The sequence below is a fragment of the Mesocricetus auratus genome, unplaced genomic scaffold, assembly GCF_017639785.1.
Source record: "Mesocricetus auratus isolate SY011 unplaced genomic scaffold, BCM_Maur_2.0 Super-Scaffold_100004, whole genome shotgun sequence".
NCBI classification, from domain to species: domain Eukaryota; kingdom Metazoa; phylum Chordata; class Mammalia; order Rodentia; family Cricetidae; genus Mesocricetus; species Mesocricetus auratus.
The window spans coordinates 33,543,680-33,571,189 of record NW_024429189.1 but is presented as its reverse complement, the minus strand read 5'-3'; the positions used below and the strand labels follow the sequence as shown (position 1 = coordinate 33,571,189).

Below are 27,510 nucleotides of genomic sequence, written 5' to 3'. Positions count from 1 at the left end.
ATTCAAAGGAAAAGTATTTTCTTGTTGGGAGTCTTTGTTAAGGCATTCATTTAAAGGTTATAGTTAAAAAATATGGCTTAGTGTACACTTTTTATTTTATTTACTTTTATTTAAATAATGCTTGACATTCATTTTTGTAGATCTGAGTAGTGTTCTTCGCTTGGGGGTGGAGTGACAATCTGTGGGGGCGTTTTTATCCACGCAGCACGGGTGAGTGGGAGAGCAGTTGTTGCGGGAGGATAGACAGCTAGGTGTTAAACATCTCTAACACACAGGTCAACCCCAACAATGCAGAAGTCTTCCACCACAGTATTAGTAGATGACTGTTGACAAACCCTCTCTTGGAGGAAATAAAGTAGAATATGTGTTTCCAAACTTTTCTTATCATGAAATTTACCTTGGGGAGCCCCAGTTCTTATTAAAAACACAGACTTCAAGACCTGTTCAAACCTACTGAATCAGAAAAGTCAAGATTGAAGCTAGGGAATTTCTATTTTAAACAACTTCCTGGGGTGAATTTTATGATTAAACAAGTTTGGAGAAACAGTAGGTAGAAATGAGTGGCCTTTTAGCTTCCCAGCTGAGTCCTGGCTATTTTGTGTTCTGGCCTATGACTTTTGACACAGCCTTTGCCCCTTACTCCTATGAGTCTTGACTTTATGAAATGGGTTAGGGCTCTTCCAGTACCTGGTAGGGTGGCTGTGGGACTGAAGGAAGAGATTGGAGCAAACCCACTATAAACTCAAGGGCTAGGATTTCTCTGTGAGTATGACTGGGATATCTGCTGATCTGGGGACCCACTGTCACCTGGGTCCACTAAGAAGCCATTTAATTTAGGTTCAGGAATGGCATATTTTTTCCAAATTATTTTGTAGGAATTTTAAACATGATGGTTTAAAGTCATTTTACTTTTGGTTACTATAATGGTCACTGTTGGATCTTTCCTGGCAGAGGTGTGGGACTGATTTAACTTGTGTCTTTGGTCAGTATTTCTTTCCAGAGAACATGGTGTCCTTTGCAGCTGAGACCAATGGTGACAGATCCCCTACACAAATCCTGCAGGTAAAATGTTTTCATTAAAATGTGTAAGAATACCAAAATGGAAACTCTGGTTACTTAACTTCCTCAATTTTTGCCAGAATTATGAAATGTTGTGGCCTGCATGATTCATTTTTCCTGAAGATCAAAAGGAAAAACAACCTGAATAAAACATTTACTAAATAAAAAAATCAATAATATTTCAATCTGATTGTAAAGAATTTTCAAAGTTAAAAATGTTTTGTGTGTGTGTGTGTGAAAGAAAACTTGCATGCTATTTGTACTAAAAAATGTGCATCTTTTGAAAAAAATGCACTTCCCAGTAAACTGCAGGTATTTTGCCGGTAGATACTTAGTATACTTTTTGTAATAAATAGCCTCAATGCTATTTGCGAGAAAATGCATAGCAGTTAAATGAATAGAAGAGAAGGGGTATGCAATGCATCCATTCCATGAGCCAGCACTTGCAGTGGTGTGAGGGAAACACAAATGTGCAATCCTAAATCATTCTTAGCATTTCCATAAAGTTAACCTTATGGCTAGTGAGCTCATTTCTGTCACCCTGGCTGTGGCTTGGAATGATCATTTATTAAGACTTTGTCTTTACAGTCAGTCAGTCAAGTGTTTGGGTAATTTTATTTTCAATAGATTAAGAGATCTGTTACCCACAATTGTTTTTCACGGTTTCGTTAGTTCTGTTTAAGCTAAATCTGGGTGTTCACAAATTCAGTGTTCTCTGGTCCAGTGTTTATAGCATGCCTTTTGTTTAGCACAGATTTTTCTGCGGATTTTTAAATAGTGTGTGTTTTATTTTTACCCTTCAGAATATTTGATAAATATTGTTAGTTTCAAGAAAATTTCTTTTTCTACAAGCAGCTTCCATGCTGCAGAGTCTCATAAAGGCACCCCTTGTGGTATAAGTGTATAACCCCAAAGTTTTGCCTGTGGACTCTTCACTGATTTGTGTGATGTGGCGGCGGGAAGGAGTTTTTTTTTTTCTACCCCATTTCCTAAATTGTCCTTTCCCATGATTCTCTTGCTTTAATGTTAAATTATAATAAAAAGGAAAATCACAGGCTTTAGAATCAGATAGTCCAGTGCACGCCCTGACCTCTCCTCTCCACTGAGGCAATGTTTCTACTTTTTAAAAGGTTTCTTCTCTTTCTAGTGTGACCCCTATGACTCTTCTTTAAAAATTTAATTGGTTTGGTTTAATAACTTGGAAAGCACTCAAACTAAAAAACCTTCTTGCCTGTTTTGCATATCAATTAATTAATGGCTCATTGCAGCAATTTTTTTAGTGATTTACTTAAAAATGTAAATATCTCCTATCAGCATTTCCCTGAATGTATTACAGGCCTTTAGGATATATTAGCCTGCTTTAGTTAATGATTTCTGCTCCTTTAAATTTTTCCATTTTTGTGTCTGTGTACTCATAGGGATTTCTGTTTTCGTTTAGGAATCACTAATGCATTTTCACTATCTTATTAAGGTCGCGGCATAGCCACTTATATCTGTCCTTTTTCTTTTCCCCAGCAACACATGCCCATTGTCTCAACTAATTACTGCTTCGTAACAATCTCGTCCAAATCTAATCTTAATGGCTTAAAGTACCTGCTTGCATTTTACCAGTGACTTTGCGGGGCAAGAGCTGGGTTAGAGTTTTCTGGCTGGCTCAGTTCTGTAGCTGTTTGGCTCAGTGGCTGGAGGCTGAGCCTCTTCTTCAGAGCTGGCCTTTCACTCTCTCATCCTCCAGGGCTTTCCCACTTACATTAGGCTTCTTGCCCATGGTGGTCTCAGGTAACCATTTTTTTTTTAAATCTGAGAGCTTGTTTTATGAATCAATTCATGGAAACATCAAGCTAAGACTCCGCCTAGAACTTGCAATGTCACTCCAAATAAATTGTAAGGGTGACAGATTTATGAAGATTTGGGTGTGAGAAACATATGCCACCTCTCCATGGCTCAATGCCAAGATCCCACTGCTGAAGAGAATGAGAGCTAGAAAATACCATGCCCACCAAAAACGAAAATCACAGGAGACAAGCAGGGATTGCATGCTTTATCCTTACTAAGGAGGTAAACTTGAATCCTCTGTCTGTGGAATGAGTGATGTCAAGATAGTGGTCCTACAGCTTATTGCATTGCATGATATCCTTTACAGGCAAATGATTTGTTTGGGAATCTATAAGAAAGATGAAAAATATCAGAACATAATTACCTAGATAATGACCACTTTCAAGTAGAAATTCAAAGAACTTCTGATTTTGGTTTTTGTCCATTTATTGATTACTTTCAGTGTAAAATTTCTGAAGAACCTTGATTTGGAACGTGTGCCCGGTTTTTGATAAGAGTTCTATCAAGTATCCATTGTAACTTCTGTACAGTACAAACACCATTGATACTGCTTGATTTTGCTTGTTCATGTCTGACAGGTAAATGATTATTGGCATCATTGTTTCCATAATATTATGAATGCATCCAATCTGTCTTCCAGATGTTTTTAAGCTCAAGCACCTATCCCGAAATCCATGGCTTCTTACATGTAAAGGAACAGGGAAAGAAGTCTTGGAAAAAAGTTTACTGTTTTCTGAGACGATCTGGTTTATATTTTTCTACTAAAGGCACATCAAAGGTAAGCCAGGGTATCTGGGGTATGTTATGAACTATCTATTAGCTGTATGAGATCACATTCAGCTTTGTTATGGTGATTTCTTTCTTAGCTGATGTCAAGAGTTGGAAATTTGTCTGAATCCTAGTCATCTGCTTTTTTTAGCTTTTTTAAAACTCTTTGATCTTTATACTGATTTATCGACTGTAGCATTCGTTGATCCTGGATGTTCTTATTCCCATGTCAAAGGCCCCATTTCCTCCCACTACAAATCTATTTTCTGGTTCTTCTTCCTCATCTGAGGCTTCAGATTTTGAAGCCTATTAGGATTTACAGTTTTTCTTTAAAAAAAACCATTTATTTCATTTTATGTGTACATTGTGCTGTGTGACTGAGTGTATATGTGTATACCACATACATGCAGGACCCTGTAGGCTCAGAAAGTTGAGTCTCCTGGAACTGGAGCTATAGCCAGTTGTTTGCCACCACTTAGGAGCTGGGAAGTGAAGCCAGGTCCTCTACAAGAGCAGTGAATACTCTTAACTGCTGAATCATCTCTCCAACTCCTACACCTTTTTAAATTTATTTTTAATTTTTTTGGTTGTTTATACAACCAGTCTCTAGTGACAGGCAAAAATAAAAAAATCTATCATAAGAACTGTGGTAATATTTTCAATGTTGGCTGTCAACTGATATCATAATGTTCTTCTCATCCACATATGAGGCAGGTGAAATGGCTCGGTGAGTAAAGACCTTCACTGTTAAAGCCTAGCAAACTGAGTTCAAGATTGTTTAAATTCACATGTTGGAAGCAGAGAACTGACTCCCACAAGTTTTCCTTTGAAACCTCCAAAAGCACACTGTGGTGTACAAACACACACACACGCACACACACACAAATGTAATTTACACATGGAGATAATTCTAAATTCACCCACTAAGAAAAAAATTAGAGATATAAGAGACTTCAGTTTTTTTAGACCTTAATACATATGCTATCCAATGTACTACATGGCATGCCTACCTATTAAGGAGACTATTTCCCATTTTTGTTTCTTATTTTTCCTACGAGGGGGTCTTGGTTGAATACTTTCACTTCCAAGGAAGTGAAGGTTGCATGGGAGTTACTAACCACTATCATACGGCTTGGCAATATGTCTGTGAATTACATGTCAGTGAAAACCCTAGGTGCCACCCTTCCTTCTCCCTCCTTATATAAGCTTATGTACATTTGCCAGTAGATTTTGGTAACTAAATCTATACAGCCTGTTAGTATGCATTTTTATTATCAAATTAGGTTCTGTTAGTGAATATATATTCTAAAATGTCACAACAGTAGGAAAACCTCTATTTCAATCCCTCATTTTAATATTTTCTTTAAAAAAAGTTTGTAGTGTGTCTTTTTTGTTCAACCTGCCAGCTCCCAAATAACAGTTTAGGCTTGTTTCTAACTTGTTATCATAACTGAAATTAGCCCATATCTTTTAATCTACATTCTTTTATGTGGCTCGGTTACCTTTATTTTGTAAAGCTCATGCTGCTTGCTCTGGGTCCCTGGTGTCTCCCTACATTCTTGTTCTCAGAGTCTTCTCTACCTGGAAATCCTGCCTAGCTATTGGCCATTCAACTTATTATTAAAACAATCCAAGTGACACATCTTCACAGTGTGCAAAAAGATTATTCCACAACAAAGGTTTTCTTTAAAAAATATTTTAAGTCTAGGCATAGTGGTACACACCTTTAATCCCAGAACTGTGAGGCAGAGTCAGGAGGATCTTGGTGAGTTCAAGGCCAGCCTTATCTATACAGTGAGTTCCAGGATAGCCGGGACTGTATAGACTTTGTCTCAAAAACCCACAATGAATAAATAAATAATTTAAAATTTCTGCTTTATTCTTCAAAGAAGGACACTTCTTAGATTAAAATGCTAAGGAATAGTGACATGAAATGACATCTTTTGAGTTGGAATAGCTTACTGGTAAATGACAATGAAATTCATTCCAAATTGGACAAGTTTGTTCACATTGCTGAATGTATTTGGTGTGGTGTGTGTGTGTGTGTGTGTGTGTGTGTGTGTGTGTGTGCGTGAATGTGTATGTGTGTGAGTGTGTGTGTGTGTGTGTGTGTGTGTGTGTGTGTGTGTGCTGCTCAACACTGCATAGAAGATCACCTGGGATCTTGTTAAAATGCAGATATTGATTCAGTGGGCTCTGCAAGGACCCTGAAGTTTTGCATTTCTAACAAGCTCCCAGGTGAGGCAGGTCCTGTGGTTCAGTGACCACACTGCTAGTAACAAGGTTTTGGAGAACAAATGCATTTTGGCCAGTTTTGATTATATAGTCAACCTCAGAATTAAGCACTTCTCCAAGTTATTAACCTATCACAGAATGATGTGACCTAGTGATTTCCCATGGCCAGCTGCAAATCTCTTGGATTTTCCAGAGAAGAAATAGCAGCTCACGATTTCCCTTTGCCCTGACAATCAGACACATTCCATCCCAGGTAATTTCCTTGAACTCGTCTCTGCAGGCTCCTCTCCTTTTGTGGATCAAGATGGCCACACAGCCTGCTGCCAGGCAGCACAAGGATGTGAGGGATGGCTGTGTCTGCCAGAAGCAGAGATTTTCTCTTACTTTCCCTATTTTCCAAACTTCCTTCTCTTGTAGAACCTGCCACTTGGGCTGAGATGAGGGAAACACTTCTAAAAGCCTTCGAGGCCTTCTCTTTTCTATTTTAGTCTGACATGATGGTTAATGAGAATAGGAAACTTAAAATAGGAATTTGTCTGTCTAAGATCATAAACAAATTGTCACCTGTCAATTTAAATGAAATTGCACACAGCTCCTGGTTATTTAGGGAAATGGCAACCCCCTTCCTTTTGTTTGTGTGACGTTGCACTGGAATATTGTTTGAGGCAAGTTTTTTTCTTTTGTTCAAGTTATAAATTGTGTAATATAAGAAAGGCAAAAGATATTGTGAAACCATGCATCTGTTTCAACATTCACATGTATGTTTTTTAAAGGAACCACGGCATTTGCAGTTTTTCAGCGAATTCAGCACTAGTAATGTTTACATGTCACTGGCAGGCAGAAAAAAACACGGAGCGCCAACTGTCTACGGATTCTGCTTTAAGGTACAGGCTTTATGTTTTGATAGATGAGCAAAGTAAGACTCCATCTTCTAGATAAGCTTGGGTTTCACTCAGTTTCTTTTAAAAAGAGGCAGAGTTCTCTTATGTATAGGAGAATTTTAGTGGCTTTTATTTCAACAGGTGTTACCTTCAAGATTTGCATTAACAATAAACAATGTGCTGTGGCCTTCTAGCCTAACAAAGCAGGAGGGCCCCGGGACCTGAGAATGCTCTGTGCCGAAGAAGAGCAGAGCAGGATGTGCTGGGTGACCGCCATTAGATTGCTTAAGGTAATCTTTCAAGAGGGGTGGGTGCCTAGTAAATGCTCTGAGATCCCTCTGTTTTCAAATATGAAGGTGTTGTTCTAATCTGTGTGTCTGTATGAGAAAGAAGAAAAGTAACCACCACCAAATGTGCTCTCTTTCTCTTTAGTTCAAGAGACCATCATACAGAATAGAGCGTAGCCATGATCTGTGTGTGAAATAAGTATTCTGTTTCTAGAAATGACTCTTTACTCTTGTGAGTTGTGTGTGTGTGTGTGTGTGTGTGTGTGTGTGTCCCCTGTGTAGCTGGTGACATGTCTCCTGTATGCAGCTTGGTCTGTGTTTATAAAATGGCTCCAAACCCACAGGCAATTGTATTTTAAAAATTTCCCCCTGGGTATTGCTAATTGGAAATAATTTGTGGTGTGTGTGTTTGTGTGTGTGTGTGTGTGTTCTTTGATAATTTCCTACATCTTTTCATCATATTCACCATCTCTCCCCAACTCTTGCTGGATCCACACTGCTTTGGTTCCAAGTCAATGTTTTTGTCCTTCCCCCCCCCCCCCCCGCCTGCATAAAGGCTACCTTGTGCTGTCCTAGTATTCTGAAATGTGTGACTTTACACAAGAGTGTGGTTGACACCCTTAAACAACACAGACTCTCCTTCTCCCAGTTTCATCTGCTTCCTAGTTTAAGTGTAACTGAAATTATTGTATACATTTTGTTTTGAGTATGTTTTAAGAACGTCACTTGTAGGTCATGTTAAAATTAAAATTATGTAAGTGTAAATTCTTGATGAACCTGTTGAAAAGAGTTAGACAGTTCTAAAGGTCGATAAAAATAGGAAAGATACAGAACTGATTTCTTCCAGGATTGCATTGAAAACACATACTTAGGGGCCACTAAGATTAACTGAGTTTGATCCCAGAGACCCATGTGGTAGAAAGAGCAAACCCACTTCCACAAGTTGTCCTCTGGCCACACACGTGCACGCTAGAGCATGCGTATGGGCTCATGCACATGCAAGCACACAGTTAATGAATAAATAGGTAAAAAAAAAAGTAGGCACAATTATTTTGAAAGCGCATATGCCAGTAAGTTTATCACAACTTTAACGCCATAATCAGAAAAGCAGTCAACCATTTCTTTTTGAAAATACTGCTATGTTAGTAACAAAAGGGGAAAGTACAAAAAAGTGCTTTTCATTGGAAGAGGCCAACCCAAAGAATGTGCCTGTCCGTGTTAGTCAGTTCCCCATTGCTACCGGACTTTACAAACATGGGATTTACTACCATCCTTGAATCTTTCTCATAAATTGGAAGTTTCAGGATTTTCTGAGGCAGTCTTCATAATTCATACCTGAGAACTGGTATAATTTTCCAGTGTATATCACGTGTATTACATTAATTATGTCATATCATGTACCACAAAATATCATGCATCATATCACTTCATATGTTATCAGAAAGAGAATTAGATAACAAAGTATATACCAAAGACAGCTTTTGAATGTATTTAGAAATGAAAATTAGAGAAAACTGCATCTTGTTTGGAATCTTTGAGTGTCCCCCTTTTCTTTCCGCTGAGGCAGAGGCAAAAGTAAGTTTCTCCTCTTGGTTTACAGTTAATGTATGTTCTAGGTCGCTGTTTTCCTTCCTGTCTTTGTCATTCTGTTTTTAACTATCATTATAATGTGTTAACAAATCTCTGGCACCCTGAGTGGGAGTGAGATCAGAATGAAGACAGCAGAACAGAGATAACTGGATCAGGTGTCATGCTAGGTGAGGGGAAAGCTTGATTTGGCAGTTTTCAATGTTTTTATTGAGTTCAAATTTGTCGTTATCTTAATATGGAAAAAAATCTATGTTTAACGCATTCAGCATGTTGTGCAACCATACCTTTCATTTAGCTTCAAAAGAAGATAATGTTATTGTCAAGCAGTTTCTCCCAGGCCGTGGTAGTCACCGGTCTGAGCTGTCGTTATGAGTTCATCCATTCTGGGAATGAAATGATATGTGTGCCCTTCAACACAGGCATTTGCTTAGCCACTGATGGACATTTGAGTTGTTTTTATATTTTGATCAGCGGTGTGTTTGTTATCCTAACACTGAAGGATCAGATACAAACGTCTTTGGGACATGCTGGCTAACTAGTCTAGCGACTTTAGGAGCTTTCAGGTCAAAGTGAGATTATGTGTCTAAAACTAAAATGGAAAGCAATTGAGGAAGTCACAAGACATGAAGCCCTGGTTTCCAAACATATGCATGCCCACATGTGTACACTCATCTACATGCAACCCCCCCCACACACACACACGTGTGCTCGCAACACAGGAGGCATTCCTTTTCTTTATGGAAAATACTCTAGTTACATAAAGAATTATAGAAAACCCGAGGCTGAGAAATGAGGCTCCATATTGTGCTGTATCCTGGATAAGTGTCAGCTCTTTCCGTTCCCATCAATTAGAACCCAGCCAGCTCCACTCTAGCCTAGTTTGGTGCCTATCTGCTCCTCCATGGGACAGGCAAGCATTGAGGTGACCCATGCCCTACCCCTCGGCCAGAGTTAAAGGATTTCTAAAGACCCCCAACAGCACAGAGGCACTGCCAGGATCAGGGACAATACATCTTTGAAGAAAACTGTCTTATTAGTAGGTAGCTGGCTTTTCAATGCTGATAAATAAAAGGTGACCAAGCAGCATGTTTCTTGTGAAAGTGTTGGTTTGAGGTTACTATCTGTTCTCTAAAATGAATGTGTCTAGGAATTAAGCTACTCTACTTTTCTTTGTGAAGTTATTGTTGGCTTGAAGTTAAATTTCATTAGCTCCCATTAATGTCAATCAAACTCTAAATTAAAACAATTTTTTAAAAAGTTGAGAAATAATTGGATAAAGGAGTCAGCATGAAGGATTTTAAATGAGAATGGGTTTAGATTCATGTTAAAATCAAAATCTTGGGAACAGTAATTCTCCTCTCTGGCAATTTTTTCCTAATTACCAAATATATTCACTTTGTGGGAACTACTTTAAGGAACTATTTTAGTAGAAAAATAGCTGTTCTGGAATTCATCCTATGGTTAAGATTTGATTTCTTGATTCTATGTTTTCTAACCCCCACTGTCTCGTTTTTTCTTAGCTCAGAAAACAATTTAATGTATGTGACCCTCAAGGCAGAGGTTTCCTAATATTGTGCAGGCAGACATAAGCTCACACTTGCCTCTGGGAGACACAGAGACCTGGCCTAGATAGGCAGATGGAGTGAAAGAAGGTGGCCCAACCTGGGAAACCCACAAAAGATCTGCAGCTAGCTTTTAAGAAAGACCCCAAGCCAGCTAGGTAGACCCGAGCTACTCTGGCCCTAGGATGTAAGGTCAAGGCTTCCCCAAACCAAAGAGGTAGGTATCATGTGTTTGATGGTTGTACTGCTCTCAGAGGTAATTGTGTGTTGGTCATTCTTCTCTTCAAAATGAAACAGACAAGAAATGATCTTCAACCTGCAGCTGATGGTGCATTTTGCTTCCCAAAGCTGTTGTCCTTACATGCCATGCCTGACTACACCTTCTTGTCTAGATTCCCTCTGCTGCATAGCACTGCTGGCTCAGATGCTGCAAGAGTTATTTGTAGGTGGTGACTGTGACATAAGTTGGTTCCAGGAGGAAGGTGGAGGCCTATGTTAGAAATCAGGTGCTAGGACCTAATGAAGCTTTATTAGAGCTCCATGCAATGGTGATGTTTGAATAGTGTGCTAGAGTAATTATATCAGTAAATCTGGCCATCACATTGCTTTCTTTTCTTTAGCTAAGTGACAAATTCAAGGGGAAAGCAATCTGGATTCTTAAGCAGGCATCTCCAGAATGGGTTTACTCATAGCAGTTTGTATGCTTGTTTCTTGAGTATATGATCCTGGCCTACTTTCCCACAGTAGGCTTCCAGTTAATTCTCCATGATACTGCCTCCTGAAAGGAAAGACACTACCATCATTTACCTTTGAAATATTGAAACTCTGAAATCCAATTCATTTCCCACATCTTTGATGCAAGAGATAAAAAGTAAATACCATAAGAATACATAAAGAAAAACATAGGCTTGGTGATAATTCCTCTGATGAAGTGATTTTATAAGCGGGAGGACCTGATTCACTAGATTAATGGGATTCCCAGGATCCAGGTGAGAGAAGGCTGGCTTGAAGGCATGCATTTGTAATACCACCACTGGGAAGGCAGAGGCAGGCTTGGGGCTTGCTGGTCAGCCAATTTTGCTGACTTGGTTAGTTCTTGGACAGAATGTGGCTTTTTTTTTCCTAAAAAGGAGGTGGAGGAGAAGGAAGAGGAAGGGGAGGAGGAGGAAGAGGTAATTTAGCTGAGTAATACATCTAAGGTTGATCTCTAGACAATACCGAAACACACACACACACACACACACACACACATACACACACACACACACACACACGGGTGAGTGGATAGACACAGACCACATGAACATGCAGATAAATATTCATGGAAGAAAATGTACTGCTAAATATGTTATCCACATAGGACCAAATTTATAATTTACTTAATCAATGAAGCAAAACTCATCTGAGGGCCTGAATTTTTCAGTAATGCTTAGGATGTATAAGGTTTTAAAAATATCATTGTTCCCAAAAGGATACTGTATTTTCTAAGTCAGCAGTATCACTAGGTGGTGTACCACTCACAATGCTTATACTACAATTTGGCTTCAAGGAGAAATGTGAATTTTAGAGCTTTGTTCTATTGAGGTACACTAAAAGCTTTGGGTCTAAGTAAAAACACTTCCTTTTTAAATGTATCCTTTTAAAACTCAGAAGTTAATATGTCAAAAATTTGGTTGCTTACTTGTTTTAAGAAAATGTCATCCATTTGTTCACCCTAGAGCCCTTCTTGTTACCTACCCTGTCCGGGTCTGTGAATTATAGCTTGATTATTCTTTACTTAACAGATAATAACCACTTATAAGTGAGTACATACCAAGTTGGTCTTCCTGGGTCTGGGTTACCTAACTCTGGATGAATTTTTTTCTGGTTCCATCCATTTGCCTGCCAATTTTATGATATTGTTGTTGTTGTTTTTTTAAACAGCCGAGTAATACTCCACTGTATAAATACACCGTATTTTCTTTACCCATTCTTCAGTTGAGGAACATTTAAGTTGTTTCAGTTTCTGGCTGTTATGAATAAAGCTCCTTCGAACATAACTGAGCAAGTGTCCTTGTGGTAGGATGGAGTATCCTATGTATATATGCCCAAGAGTGCTGTAGCTGTGTCTTGATGTAGACCAATAGATTCCCAGTTTTCTGAGGAACCACCATATTGATTTGCATAGTGGCTGAACAAGTTTGTACCCTCACCAGAAATGGAGGAGTGAACCCCACAGAAGAGTGGTGAGAGAGAGGTGGAAGATACTGGGATAACACGATTAGTGTTCATGGGGGCTTAGAGAGACTTAAGTGTAAATCACAGAGCCTGTATGGATCTGTACTAGGTCCTCTCTATATATTATGTGGTTGTTGACTTGGTGTTTTAGGGAGACTCTTGACAGTGGGAGTAAGGGTGTCTCTGACTCTCTTGCCTACTCTTGGGACCCTTTTCCTTCTACTAGGTTGTCTCACCCAGCCCTAATCTTGTAACTTAAACCATGTTCGACTGATATCTCTGGAAGTACCCCCTTTTCCCCTCTCTCTCAGAAGGGAAATGGAAGAGGAGTGGATCTGGAGGAGTTGAGAGATGGCAGGGACCTGGGAGGAGTAGAGGGACAGGAAACTGTGGTTGGCATGGATTGTATGAGAAAAGAACACTTAAAAATTGTAAAAAAGAAAATGTTACAATTCCTTTTTGTGTTGATAATGTATAACCATGGAAGTGTAGAAATTCAGTGACTTGATAATCTTGAGAACATGTTTTTGCTTTTTGTGTGTGTGTGTCTGCTCTGCAGTATGGCATGCAACTGTACCAGAACTATATGCACCCATACCAAGGTCGAAGTGGCTGCAGCTCACAGAGCATATCACCCATGGTAAGGACCCAGGTTTCAAATTTAGACTATAGTCATATTATCCACTGCTACATTATGTTAAACATATAATGTCTTAATATTCTGACTGTTGATCTCCAATAAAGTGATTCTTTTGCAACATTTTCATATAATGTCATAAAGAAATTTTGGTTTTGTATTTTTTGTATGTTTGACCTCTGTACTATAAAAGACACAGAAACATATATGAAGCATTCAATGAAAGCCAATAATTTTATGTGTTAAAGTAAAAATTATTGAAAGGACTATGTGAACCATTCAGGGTCATTATGTCATTTGAAGATTAGATCATAGTAAGATAGTTTGCAGCATATTTTCTCTTGGCCTTGTCGATTATGCCCTAAAAACCATTGGTTTCCATTGTAGAGTTATAGATTTCTTTCAATATTAGCTTAGTATTGTTATAGCCAAATAACATACCATTATTTAAAAATTGAAGATACATTATGAGTATCTAGGTTATTCTGCATTCTGATCTTTTAATAATAATTTTTTAAGTTCTGCACCCTTACAAAGTCAGTTGCTTTCCAGGAAACCACAAAATGGAATCTAGTAAAAAATCTAGGTCATGCATGACATTTCTACAGAACTATTTCTCTAGTTGTACCTTGGATGTTCATTTGTAGGCACACACAGACACACATCTTGTGTTTTGATTTCCTGTACATTAACACAAAAATTTTATTTCTGAACATAAAGTTTATGCTTTTCTTTTTTTGCTGTGCTCCTTGATACTGAGTGCTTTCAAAATTCAGATGTATGTTCCTGCATTACAAATTAGTTAATGTGCATTTTTGAAGTGTTTCCATTGAGGTTAAAATACATTCTTCATGGCTGTGACCAAGGAAGGTACATGTGTCTCACATATCAGGTTGCAGATGAAATGCCCTGCTCTAGGAATGAGGCATGAAATGATATTGACTGTGGAGCCTGATAGAACTATAGAGAAAAAAACCTCCAATTTTGTAGCTATGTTCCTTTAAGCGATAGAAAAATAACTTTTAAATTTTGAAACATACTCTTATAAGCCTTAAAATAAGAAACTAAGGAATATAATGAGTTTTATAAAAAGCAATCTCTTTAAGGTGGATGTTCTTATAGTTTGTCAGCTCACTTTTATCTTTCAATCCACTTGTATATAAAAAGCATATTGGATTTTATTATCTTAATCTTCTAAATCTCTCCAAATTTCTTTTAGAGTCTAAAGTTATTAGGATGAATTTGTTAACAGCAACCAAGCATTTGGAGGCAATTATTGCTTAATGTCCTTTTAATCATAGGAAAATGTTGTAATCAAACTCCTTTCCATTCTCATCACTGTCATTAGCATTCAAGCATGGGGGTCACTGCTACTTTTTCTGTTGAAATTGTGTAATATGGGAAATGCTGTCAGTCAAGGTGTGTATGAGATTTTTAGTTACACTGTTACTTGATCACTGTGTATAGGAAGACAAACTCCATGAGTGACTCTTGTTGGGTATGGGACTGAAGAGGGTAAGAAGTTCAGGGGCATGTGTGGGAAGGGCCTGTCCATGGGGTAGGTGTTATGATCAGAAAGGGCGGTCTTTATGACTTTTATCTATGTGGTTCGTAATTTCTGTGATGGAGATTTAGAAGTTATGGGAGGCATTTTGCTTATTTTGGTGTCTGTGGAGGATCTCACTTTTCTATGTTATTATGGAAGAATTAGAGGCTTAATAGATGTCAAGCCCTGCCACCTACCTTAGCTGCTTTTCATTCAGGGACCACTTAACAGGAAGTCACATATAAATGATAGGATACCCAGTTTCACATTTAAAGGCATATTCTATAATTTTTTTCACATATACATTTTGAGAAATGATGAAAAGGTTTGATACACCATAATGAACACCATAGTTACAAAGCTACATATAACTCCCCCTCATTGGCTTTGACATGAGAATCAGCAGCAGTCATTTCAGGAGGCCAAATATACCTGATTCCTCACAGTGCAAAGTTAGGATTCATGTGAAGGTAGGAACTGTTGATAGGGCCCTAGCTGGAATGTGGAGATGGGAAATCAACCGGAGTTCTTTCTGTTCTCCACTTTTGACCCTAACCTACACATTATAAACTAAAGTTCTTCCCTGTGCCTCCCTGCACCAATAAAAGAACCCTAGACAAGACACAGCATGTCAGTTGCCCCTTTTACCATATGCTGTCTGCATGACTTTGGCTGGTCACTGGTTTCCTACTGTGCAAGATAAAGGGATTACTGTATAGTCTTTGAGGACTAGCATATCTCTACTGTCCTGTGGCTCTGTAGGAATGAGATGAGATGACAATATTGGAGAAATTCTGTGCCTTTATTGTAACGAGGGCCTGCAAATTTATCTGGCTCCTTCAAATAAGATGGTGTGCCTTGCATGTATCTAAACTTTTAAAGAGACATGTTATGCAAACTGCCCTAACAGTGGGTAGATCAGATTTCAGAAAGTGAGTTGGAAAACCCAAGCTAATCCTGGCCTCTTCTTGTTTGGAAAGAAGGCAAGGCTGTTACAATCATGGACTGTTTCTTAGGGAATGTCTCATTCATCCCCTAAGAAGAACAGGTTAGAAAAGGTGGCAAATAATTGAGAAATCCAACCAGTTCTGAATGTTATCAGCATTGCTTTCCTATGTGAAGGAAATTGAGCTGAAAATGACCTTTCCGGGCTGTCAAACTCTGCTTCACTTCTATTTCTTTGTCCACTAAAGGTAAACTATTAATTTTTCATCCACCACCTGCCATTCAGTAGAAAACATTTGCTGTATTACTGTTTTCCCACGGTGTAGTTACCATAGCAAATAAAAATGTTCTTTCCTTGTCTTGCATCTCCTTGCAATTTTTTGGGCCAGGAAATAATGAACATGAGATCTTGTTTTACATCCTTGCCTGTCATATTGTGGGGAAGAAAAAGAAAAAAAGAAAAATGCAAGACAACTGATTGTGTTTACATCTCTTTCCTAACACCATTTTTATGTTATCAGGGACTCTGAGAGTTCATAGCCCACCTTGGCATGCGGAGGTAGAGATATTATAAGGATCAAGCTATCATTAGGATCGAGGCCAGTTACTCTGTGTTGGGGCAGGTGAATGATTTTCATTAAGGTCGGCAAAGCAAAGGCATATCCGACTGGTCCACAGCCCAGCACTGAAGATCACGGGGTGAGAAGGGCAAACTAAAGTGTGGCAGCAAATAGAGATTACAGAGACAGCATCTACCAGGAAAGAGCAGCTGTCAATAATCAAAACTCCCTGCAACAGACAGGGGATTGCGCGCAGGTTTCAGGAAGAGAGGTGATCTGTAATAAGACTGCAGCTTCTCTCACATGTTCTGAAGAGAAAATAGCAGATGCTAATAAGTAGGGGTCTGTGATGCAGTGATAAAGGGGCCCTAAATTCTTTCCTGTGGATAGAATTTTTTTGTGAAGCCCATGTGTGACCCCAGCCAGTTGGCTGAATGCTCAGGAGAGGTATGAAATGGCACTGTCCAAATGTCCCCACATGCAGCATGGCTTGACTCTGCCACCATCACGCTACTGTGGGGGTTCACTCTTTTAATACTTAGCGGGGAATAACTTAAGTATTTCCCCTTTGTGCTGTTTTATTTGGGAAAGTTTTATGTTATTTCCCTGGCTTATGAAAACAGCAAGACTCTTGACTAGAGAGCTTGAAAATTTCTATTTTCTGCATTCTTGACATGGAGGGGTGATACACTTTTAAAGAGATTAATTGCAAAATAAAACTCCCCCCAAATGAAACTAAGGTCCAGGCATTGGCCGTTTTATTTTCAGAGAATGCAAAGAAAAGAATTAGTAAGAAAACAAATCAAACAACAAAGTTGATGACCGTTTTGCTTGTTTGAGGCATTCTTCATTCTGTGACACTATCTGTGGTTCAGGCTCTTGTTCCTAGTTCCCATTTTTTCTATGGGTCTCCCCAGAAGAGGAAAACAGGTAATTCATTGAACACAGACATTTTAATAATATGAAAATGTCTGAATTATTATTCCACTAAATTTTACTTTCTAAGCAATATGAGTCGAGGCAAGAAATTTTCAAAGTAGATGTTCAAGTTTGTTCTATCCTAAATCACAAGTACTTTTATTCAACAACAATTATACATTTTAGAATACACAGTGGAAGAAGAAAATTTCTCAGTGCTTTCAAATTCCTGACATAGTATTCTTTGGGATCTGGGGAAAATAAATCACCATTACCGAGAATTCTCAGAAATTTCAGAATTGTGTTTATAAAATAAAAAAATTGTGTTTATAAAAAAGTACCTTAAAAAGGGTACTTTTAAACAATCCCAACACTATTATATTTGCTAGCTAAAATTCATGTTTAAAGAATATGTACATTAAAATTAATAATAAAAATAAAGCATGATACTAATTTGAAGTAGATGTTTGCAGAGTTAAAGTGTACTTTTTATAAATATGAGTTTCATAAAGAGTTATTCCAGGCTAGAGAGATGGCTCAGGTGTAAAGGGAACTGTCTTCTTGTCCATAGGACTTGGGTTTGATCCTAGGACCTGGGTTTGGTTCTCAGCACCCACATGGTGCTCACAAATCCTTTGTAACTCCAGTTGTGGGGAATTTCATCTCTACTTTTGTCCCCCATGGTCACCACATGCATGCGTCCCACAGCTATATATGTAGACAAAACACACACACACACACAAAAGGCTATTTCACAAGTAGTTGAACTTGTCATTTAATTGATAATTGACAAAAATGCTTAGAAGGATGACCATGGATCATTTTAACCTAAAGAATTATGCCTTGCTCAATAGACATTTTTCATCTTCTTGTAAAATATGAAGAGCTAGCTTCATTCCAAAGTTCCACTAAATCCATCCATTCTGCATTTACTTAGTTATCTTGATAGATAACCATGTAACTCACTGTACTAATGAAAGTTAGACCACCATTTTACCTCCTATACATATTTATCCTTTAAATTTCTGATGGGCTACATTCGAAATCCTGTAGGAGGCACAGTTTAGAGAAAGTATTGAAGAACCAAGATTTGTTCAACACAAAGGCAGTTTTTCTTCTAAATACAGAATTGACTGATGCATATTCACCCAGAAGACAGGAGTAGATGTTGTCTGATAACGTGATGATCTTTTGCTATTCTATGGAGCCAGTCTTCCTGAATCCCCCCAATACCCTAAGCATTGTTTAGTCCCTCATCCTGAGCTTAGGCTCTCAGTGAATAGAACCCATCCTTATGAAAGAGGTCCCATGTACTCTACATCATCCTCCAACAGATCTATCCCTATGCTTATTAAATCCTTTCCTGTTAAGTCCTACCCTGAGCACTGCCCATCAGTCAATAGAACTGATTCTTATTGTAAAGGCCACAGATGCTTTGCTGATTTGCAAGAGAGTTCCTATGTAACTATGTCTAAGGCTTAGTTGTGATAATTGTCATGTGGAAACCTCTTTTTGAAGTTTTACTGTGCTTCAGTGTGTAAGAGAAATAACTGGGAGGCCAGACCCTGGAAGTTTTGACTCAGTACCTGATAAAGAGGTGCAGAATTTCACCTTATGTGGACCATTTCCCTGCTGGCCATGATGACCCTTGCAGGGTTGCTGACAGAATCCCAGTCCAGAATGGACACATATGAACAGAAAAACATTGAACATTAGTGTATATATATATATATATATATGTATATATATATATTGATAGTCCAAATGTTCTATTGTTTTAATTTTTCAGAGAAGCATATCAGAGAATTCACTGGTAGCAATGGACTTCTCAGGCCAGACAAGCAGAGTCATAGACAACCCCACAGAAGCCCTTTCGGTGGCTGTTGAGGAAGGACTCGCTTGGAGGGTACCAATGGCTTAATTTTTCTCAAATGTTTATGGTTTGGGTCATTTCAGCCAAGAAGTTGAGACTTTATTTTTGTCCCCTCCCTTTTTTTTTTCTTACTGTTCAGAAGAAAGGATGTTTACGCCTGGGGAATCATGGTAGCCCTACTGCCCCCTCCCAGAGCGCTGCTGTGAACATGGGTATGTCTACATTTTGTGTTTGCCAACCAGTTGATGGACAATCAGATCGGTGTTCCTCAAATAGTCCCAAGGGATAGGGCGGGAGATGCATGGAAGGAAATCATGATCCTATCAGACAAACCTTTGTCTTCCTTCAGCTATCCACCGATCCCAGCCATGGTTTCATCACAGAATTTCTAGAGATGAAGCTCAGCAGCTGATTATCCGGCAGGGGCCTGTGGATGGGTGAGTCTGATGTTCGTAGTTTGAGTGATAATGTTTGGTTTTCCCCTCTCCCCATGAATGAGGATTACTTAGCACATACTAAAGAAATTTTAATTTTGACTTATCACAAAGCAGAGGTACTTTTGTTCTGTAAGCATGGTTGTCACTATATTATAGTGGGATTTAATAGTTGTGTGTAAATAACGAGATAGCAGGATACTTAATTTTAACCAAATAGCATTAATTCTCATTTTGTTTGTGTGAATGCTATCATCTCAGATGCGAATGGATGAGGGGTACTATCCAAGTCTCTTTGAGGTGTCACCATTTTGGTTTGTACATATAGTATATGTAATTCCAAATACATTTTATAGCAGGATGTTGTCCTAAATTTGGTTTCATGGATATGTTGCAAAACATATTAATTGAAAACTTTTTCTTGTGTATTTTTAATTCTTTCCCTGTTTGTTTTTCTTTTTATGATTTTATTGCCATAAAAAGTATGTACACAGTATATACAGGTAAATTTTCTTTTTTGGTGATATCTTTTACTGTATATGAGTACAAAAGAGGAAGATAAAATGAACTATCAACTGTTTATAATTAGAAGGATTATCTGTTTCACTTGGTATATTTCATTCATTGAATATAATTCTAGCCAGATTTCTTTCTCAATACAGAGCAAATGGGGGTGGGGGTTGTGTGGGTGTTTGAAGAGGAAAGAAAGCAGTATCCATTTAAACAAGTGGTGATTGGATCTTGTATCTGCAAGGATTGGCTTAAGACGTTGACAATATTGAGGTTTTTTGAAACACTTTTTTATTATATATTTAAATTAGAAACAAGCTTGCTTACCATGTCAGTCCTAGCTCCTTCTCCCACCCCTCCATGCCCGCTCCTGCCCATCAGCACCCCCCAACTCCTATCCAGTACCCACTCCATTCCCCAGGGAGGGTAAGGCCCTCTATGGGGATCCCTAGAGTCTGTCATTTAATTACGGGGAAGGCCCAGGCCCTCCCCCAAGTGTTCAGATTGAGAGAGCATCCCTCATTGTGGGATGGGCACCCAAAGTCCATTTGTGTGCCAGGGGTAAATACTGATCTACTACCCAAAGCCCCATAGATTGCCTATTTCTCCTCACTGACAATCACATTTAGGTGATCTGACTCAGTCCCGTGCTGGCCTCTAGGGTGGTATATAAGACAGTTGTAAAAATCCTTATCAGCGAGGGGCATTTAAAGTAGTCTCTCCATTACTGCTTAGTTTGCCAGTTGTTGTCATCCTTGTAGATCTCTGGAGATCTCACTAGTGCCGGATCTCTCCTCGAACCTAGAATGACTCCCTCTGCTATGGTATCTCTCATCCTGCTCAACATTGAGGTTTTTGATACTGGACTTTAGATAAAGATGCATGCCTGCACATTTTATTACACTCTAAAAGCAGATATGACTGTGTTTCTCTATGTGAAGCATAGTCCTTGGAGTTATACATTTGATGAGATTTACAAAGAAGAGACCAAGAGGGGGTTGTTTTAGAAAGTTACAATTCCATTAATTTTGGAGTCCAATATTTGTAAATTAAATGAAATAATTCAATAAAGAATAATAATTGGATATGTTTCTTCAAACCTTTTTTTGTACCTGTAAAGTTGTGATGGTGCCAAGTAGCCCACAAGGGGGTAGTGCTGAGCTTCTTGGGAAGGAAAGAAAATTACATCTTCCTTTACCACTGAAATGTCCCTTTGTCCTGCCTCCAGTGATGTCATTTCTGAGTCTCACACAACACACTTGAAATGGATGCTTTCCTCAGACATTGGCTGCCTCTTTGCTCAGGCACAGTGAGATTCGTATTGGAGTCAGCATAGGGACATTTGCACAGTGTGCTTCCCAATAATTAATACCAAACTGGTTTTGCACAGCATTGCCAGTAAATACGAATCCCTGCCTGGCAGTCTTTTTTCTTTAGGCCATTAGGCCACATCTTGCTTGTCTAGCCTGACATTATAAAGGTTCTATGCTGGCCTCTTCAAGGTTAAAGTGCATGCTTTTTGGGGTGTTTCTTTTACTTAAAACATCTTTACCTAAACGTTTCACAAACAATTTCGAGATTAATTTGTTAGAATAGATTCATTTCCTACTACTACAAGAGGGTGCACTGCAGAAGTGTAAAAAACAAAACAAAACTATTTCATTCCAAATAATTGCCTCCTCTCAGGGGACTGTCATGACCTGTCAGTTAAAATAGCAATGTCCATTCCTTCTGGTGGATAGCTACGTGGGAGTACCTAGTCTCTGAGTGACAAAAGGACATACATAACAGTAATTATTGATGCCACTTTCACATAATATTGGCAGTCGTGATCATGCAACCTGACAGAAGGGTTATGTATTTACCTTATTACATTCCATTAGTATAATGACAGTTTTCCAGTACAAGTTTATTACCTGTTCTTTTCCAAGATGGATAGTCTTACCCATTGATCACCCAGTAAAGGAGGCCCCGGCTCTACCATTTACATGTATCCATATGTATTTGCATACAATATATTTCTATGAAATCTGAGTATGAAGAAAGAAACATTGGAATTCCTTTTCTCTCTTTAGAGTTTTCTTGGTACGGGACAGTCAGAGTAACCCTAGAACTTTTGTACTGTCAATGAGTCATGGACAAAAGATAAAACACTTTCAAATCATACCGGTAAGTAATTGTGACTTCTAGATTCATGTATTGGAGATGTTCTTAGTGCATACGCTTTGGGAAACTTTGGTTTTCTTTTGTTCCTTTTATTAAATATAATTTGGGAGCTTGTGCTTTGACTAGAGTTAAGTTTGGCAGAAATGATTTTATAAGTCTGAATTAATACAAGAAATACAGGAATTGTAAAAAATTAAATTTTCCCCTTTTCCACAAAATATGATTTAGCAATACTGTGTAGACCTCATGCCACCTATTGTTAAAGGCCACTAAAAGTCCTTCTTCTGAATGTCACTAACAGATTCTTACAAAGCAGTGCTTGGAAGCCTTCTTTGCCTCCTTCCTCTCAAAACTATATTCTTTTGTTGATGTCTCCCATCAACTTCTTTTGAATCACGATGAAATCAAAGGTGTTGTGTAACTAGTGGGTGTCTCAATATTTCTAAGAACATTAAGAAAAATCTTTGTCACATCCTGCTTTGGTGTTTCTCTTGTATTGCTGATACATGCCTGTATGAATGCATGTGTATGATGTGCACACTGGGGGCCTACAGAGTAGCAGAGATGTAACCCATCGTTAGGAAGGTATTTTTGTAAGATTGTGAGAGTTCTGGGGATTCCTCTGAGTCGCCACTTTCTGGATTTTTCCAATAGCTGTTCAAAGTATCCTTCCTGCTACTTTGATTGCTTTTTTATTATGTGATTAGCAGCTCCAGAAAATATTAAGTGATTCATGCCCAAAAGCATGACAAAGAAAAAAGAAAGGAAATTCTATGTGAAAACATTGAGTTTTTTCCTTAGTAAGGACTACAAAATCCTCACTGTTGATAGGCAACCATTGTGCTATCCTAAATATACAGAACACTGGGAGAATAAGGAAAGAACCAGACTGCTTATTCTAAGAGTAGATAACTGCTTTTAAAGGTAAGGATGTTACCAGGAAAGGTTGCTATGGGGCTGTTTTCATTGTCCTTAGTTTTACATACTTGTTGACTTAGGCTTATGGAAACATATAGTATGCGGAGAACTTTATTTGTTCTTCTGGGTAGTTTAACCCAAAATTTTGTTTTATTTTAAAATATTTGCTTGTTTGTTCATTGTTTTTCCTTTCACTGGCTTGTTGCTTGTCCTTTTGAAGGTGGAAGATGATGGAGAGTTGTTCCACACCCTGGATGATGGCCACACAAAATTCACAGATCTCATCCAGCTGGTAGAGTTCTACCAGCTCAACAAGGGTGTCCTTCCTTGCAAGTTGAAACATTACTGTGCTAGGATGGTTCTTTAGTCAAACTGTATGTGACTCATTAAAAAGTGCAAGAAGAAGAATGCAAAGAAGAATGTTTAAGAAGAAAGATAACAAATAAGCTGAAAGTAAACCATGGTGAAAAAAACTTTCTACCTTTGAGTTAAAAAAATGGTCATGCATTGAAAATTAGTGAAGACTCGATTGGTATTACAATCATTACTTAAAATTTATTAGTTAAAATTAAACCTTAGTAAAAAAAATGACTTGTTTGTGTTCTTGTGTGATTATATACACCTATGGTATTTTGTTAAATGTGCAACTTTAAACAACAAATTGTCATTATTTAATTTCATAGCATCAAAATTCTCACCATGAAATATGAAAGAGAAATCATGGGTTGATATACAGGGCTTGGGAACACACACGTAGTCTCAGCACTGATGAAGCAAAGACATAACAGTCATGAGCTCAAGGTATGTCTCAAGACTTTGGATGTAGCCAAGTGGTTCTGCCATTGCTTGAAGTCCTGGGTTTGATCCTTAGCATGGTCCAAAGTGAAAACCAAAAATTGGTTCCAAATGATTCTTAACACACTGTATTTCAGCTATGATACCTTAAAATATTAATTAGTATGATAAAAACTTGAGTTATCTATGAAATGAAACTATAACTATTGATATAAATTATAAACTATTTTGAACTACATATACTTCTGAGTTTAAAATAGTGCCCCCCCAAATAAAAACATATTGTTGAGTTGTAGCTAAATAATTTTTAGGAAAAACTGATTTTTGTGATAATTCATAATATTGTTAAATTACTAGTTATACAATGTCTTCTAATAATGTACCCCTAGATGCATATTATTGAAATATTTTCATTTTTTTTGGTTTGGGTGGAGAGATTTATCTTTAAGGAAATAATCAAAACAGAAAAAGTCGGCACAATTAACATATGCTTCCAGACATATAATCTATGATTATGTGACTGGTGACCTCAACATTTCATATTTATCTCATGTTCTGGTTTACATTATAATCTAGATCCTTTTACTAATAGATTATTTTCCTAATCAGAGCAGGTGAAATTAAAGGTCTCAAATCTAAAGATCCAAACAGTTAAATCCATTTTTCTCTGTGTATTTACCTTTAATCTCCTCACTGTGGTAGATAATCAATTTGCAAACTTGAAACACTGAGACACTATCCTTCCTCATCATCTTGGAGATCTTCTGGAAAGAAGCCACCTCCTCCTCCCCCCTTCTTCTCCTCTTCCTCCTTTGACTCCTCCTTTCCATCCTTCCATCCTTTGTTTCTTTCTGTTTCTGTGACTCTTGTTCCCTTTTGGGGGATGATAAGAGTTGTTCTTAAAAAATGACTAGAAACAAAACTTCAGCAAGCATTAATATATGGTTTTTCTTGTAAACTGACCTTCGTAACAACATCGTGGGAAAGTTAAAGATTTTAAAGAAAATTCAGAAGTGCATAATATAATCTTAAATAACAGTGATATATTTTGGTAACAGACCATGGTAAATATTCCCAAGATACTAATAAAATCAGTCATCACTGAGATATAATTTATTGTCCAACTTACGTTCACATGGCATGTTTAACTCCTGAAATCCTGAATCATCAGCCACTTGTCTGTTATCAAATCCTGGTCTGGTCTCTCTGAAGGCTTAAAGATACAGGATCTTCAAGTGTATCACTCCCTATTCACCTTCTAGAACAGGTCTGAGTAGATCTGATTGATTTCTAATTTATATAAAACACTTGGTGTTTTGAGTTAGAATACATTTTATCATTTTTGTACACAGTCCAAGTAGATAATATCAAAAACTATGCTCTCACAATACTAAATCCTAATCAATTGACCAATTTGTGTTTGTTTTTGTTATTTATGTCTTTGACTGTATTCATAATATACAGATATTATAAATCAAAGAAAATTATTGGGGGAAGGTTGGTGAAGGGAAATCATTAGTTTTTATTCCTTCTGAAAAATGTGTGTGTGGATGTAAATTTAATGTGCTGTTAAATCTGATGTCAGACACAACCAGTGGCTAGAGAATTTCAATGTATTCCCTAGAAAATAGTAATTGCCTTCAGATTATTTCCACCTTGATTTAGCTCTGTTCATTTGGTTTGCACAGTTTTGTATAAGGGTGAGGATGAATCAGTAGCTTTCTTCTCTGTTTGTTCACATGTTGCAGTGTGCTTCACTCCTTCAGAGGGGAGGGAATGGGGTGAGATCTTACCTGTACTCTGTTCTTTTGTATCTCCTGACACTTAAACTTAAGGGCATTATTATGAAATATTTAAGTATCCAGGAAAAGAAGATAAAATTATTAGGAGTGATTTTAAATTAATTGTTTGTTTATGTTAGGGTATATTTGTTTATTTGTGTTAGGTATAGGCCTTGGTAGTGTATTTGGGTTTTGCTTTCTTTCAGAGTGCTTGCTATTAGTTAATCAGAGTCCTCTAAGGCCTCTGACTTTTGAAGACCAACAATGATAACTAGACATTTTATTTGTATATTTAGTCCTCAGATTATAGTTTTCATGAGGAGAAAGGATTTTCATTGGCAAAGTTTCAGAGAAGTTCCCAGAGTTGGCCTCATTTTTTTAAAAAGCTGTCCTCTCTATTGACAGACATTTATAAACTCCAAGGTGTTCTGGATTCATCCTGTGGCTAGGTAAAGCTTATGGACATCTTTCATAGAATGCTTTGAAATGTGTACAATGAAAAGACTTTGAGCTAATTATGCAGATGCATAGTTCTATATACTTTTGCATCTAGATGACCTCATTGCAAACCCTGATGTACAGTTTCTTGCTGTGTCTACTTCTGGAACAGTGTTTTCTATTTTTCATGAAAATCTTTTAGGTTCCTATCTTGTGTTCTCTGCAAGCTCAGTGGGTGGCTTACCTTTCTACTCACAGTACCAGTGGGGCAGAATAAATTTCTTTGAATGCAAGGTCCTTGTAACATTTGTTGAATATTCATCAAGAGCTCCATGTCTACTCTGGGAAGTATCATCTTTGCCAATCTTGACTCCCACTTTGCCCATCTGTGATGTTTAGGAATGTGCATAACTGGGGCACTACTAGTAATGTCTCCAATTGAATGTTTCTTGGGCTTTAAGTTTGATATTTGAGTAAAAGAAAGGCCAAATTCTTGGCTGAGCATGTAAAACATAATCACCTTAAAATATATTGCAGAAATTTCTCAAGTATGTTTCTCCCCAGTACAAACACCAATTTGTGTAGCTGTAACACCAAGTGATCAGTTCTTCATGCCTGTTTCCTTAATAAGTTTACAAAGTTCCCAACTTTCTAATTCAACCTCACTCAACATACAGACAGTAGGAAACAGAGTTAAGATGAAAGTTCAGGTTTTACATTATGTGGGTTTGAATTCTAAACCATTTCCAGTAGCTATAAAGCCCTAGCCAAATAATTTTTTTCAACTGTGTATTCCACCACTGCTACAATTACTATCATCCTTATCATTACCACCACCTCTCAAATTTTCTCGACTGTTAATTAAAACCACTCATGCCAGGGAATGGTGACGTGCTTGGGAGACAGAGGCAAGTAGATCTCTCTGAGTTTGAAGCCAGCCTGGTCTACAGAGCGAGCTCCAGGATAATCAAGACTATAGAGAAAACTGTCTTGAAAAACAAACAAAGGGACAAACAACAATCATGCATGAAAAGTACTTATCACCTTGTCTAGAACCTCAACAAAGAATTTGTATTGTGCTATTGACTGCATATTTAGGTGCACTGCCTTCCAGAGACATCTTTCTTTTTGTATAGTGACATTCTTTTGCTACCCCTCTTTTGCCCTCCATGTCAGCAGCAATATATTGCACTTTGTAAAGTGTGCCTCTGCATTTGATTTTGGCCTCTCCAAGGCTGAATTTGGAAATAGCCAAGAGCACCTGCTGCTGATCCTGCCCCTAACTTCTGTAGGGCCAATGAGAATGGCTAGACTATTTCCGTGTGTATCAGAGAGTTTTCATTCTTAATTGCTGAATTCTCCTTCCAAATATCAGTGACTGGGAGAATGGGAAATACAGAAAGATAAACACTCATTTTGGAGATACTTTGTGGATAGTGTGGGAAATGAGGGGATGCCAGGCTAGGTGAAAGAAGTCTTCCTAGGTGATTTTTTTCAACACCAAGAAATTAGGAAACTACATACAAGTGCCCTTCTTCAGCCTGGTACTATACT

At 37.9% G+C, this 27,510-nt stretch overlaps 1 protein-coding gene across 2 annotated transcripts in view; it reads left to right on the top strand.

Moving 5' to 3' along the window:
- Positions 1 to 26,249, top strand: part of Grb14 (growth factor receptor bound protein 14) — a 105,765-nt gene extending 79,516 nt beyond the window's left edge. For both annotated transcript variants that reach the window (XM_005065191.4, XM_040745462.1), the window contains 10 exons: positions 988 to 1,062; positions 3,536 to 3,673; positions 6,672 to 6,782; positions 6,974 to 7,069; positions 12,995 to 13,075; positions 18,831 to 18,947; positions 19,054 to 19,126; positions 19,264 to 19,351; positions 21,934 to 22,027; positions 23,163 to 26,249. In XM_005065191.4, coding sequence (XP_005065248.1) covers positions 988 to 1,062; positions 3,536 to 3,673; positions 6,672 to 6,782; positions 6,974 to 7,069; positions 12,995 to 13,075; positions 18,831 to 18,947; positions 19,054 to 19,126; positions 19,264 to 19,351; positions 21,934 to 22,027; positions 23,163 to 23,309 — 1,020 coding nt within the window. In that variant the 3' untranslated portion in view covers positions 23,310 to 26,249. The remainder of the gene's footprint in view (positions 1 to 987; positions 1,063 to 3,535; positions 3,674 to 6,671; positions 6,783 to 6,973; positions 7,070 to 12,994; positions 13,076 to 18,830; positions 18,948 to 19,053; positions 19,127 to 19,263; positions 19,352 to 21,933; positions 22,028 to 23,162) is intronic.
- The last annotated feature ends 1,261 nt before the right edge of the window (positions 26,250 to 27,510 follow it).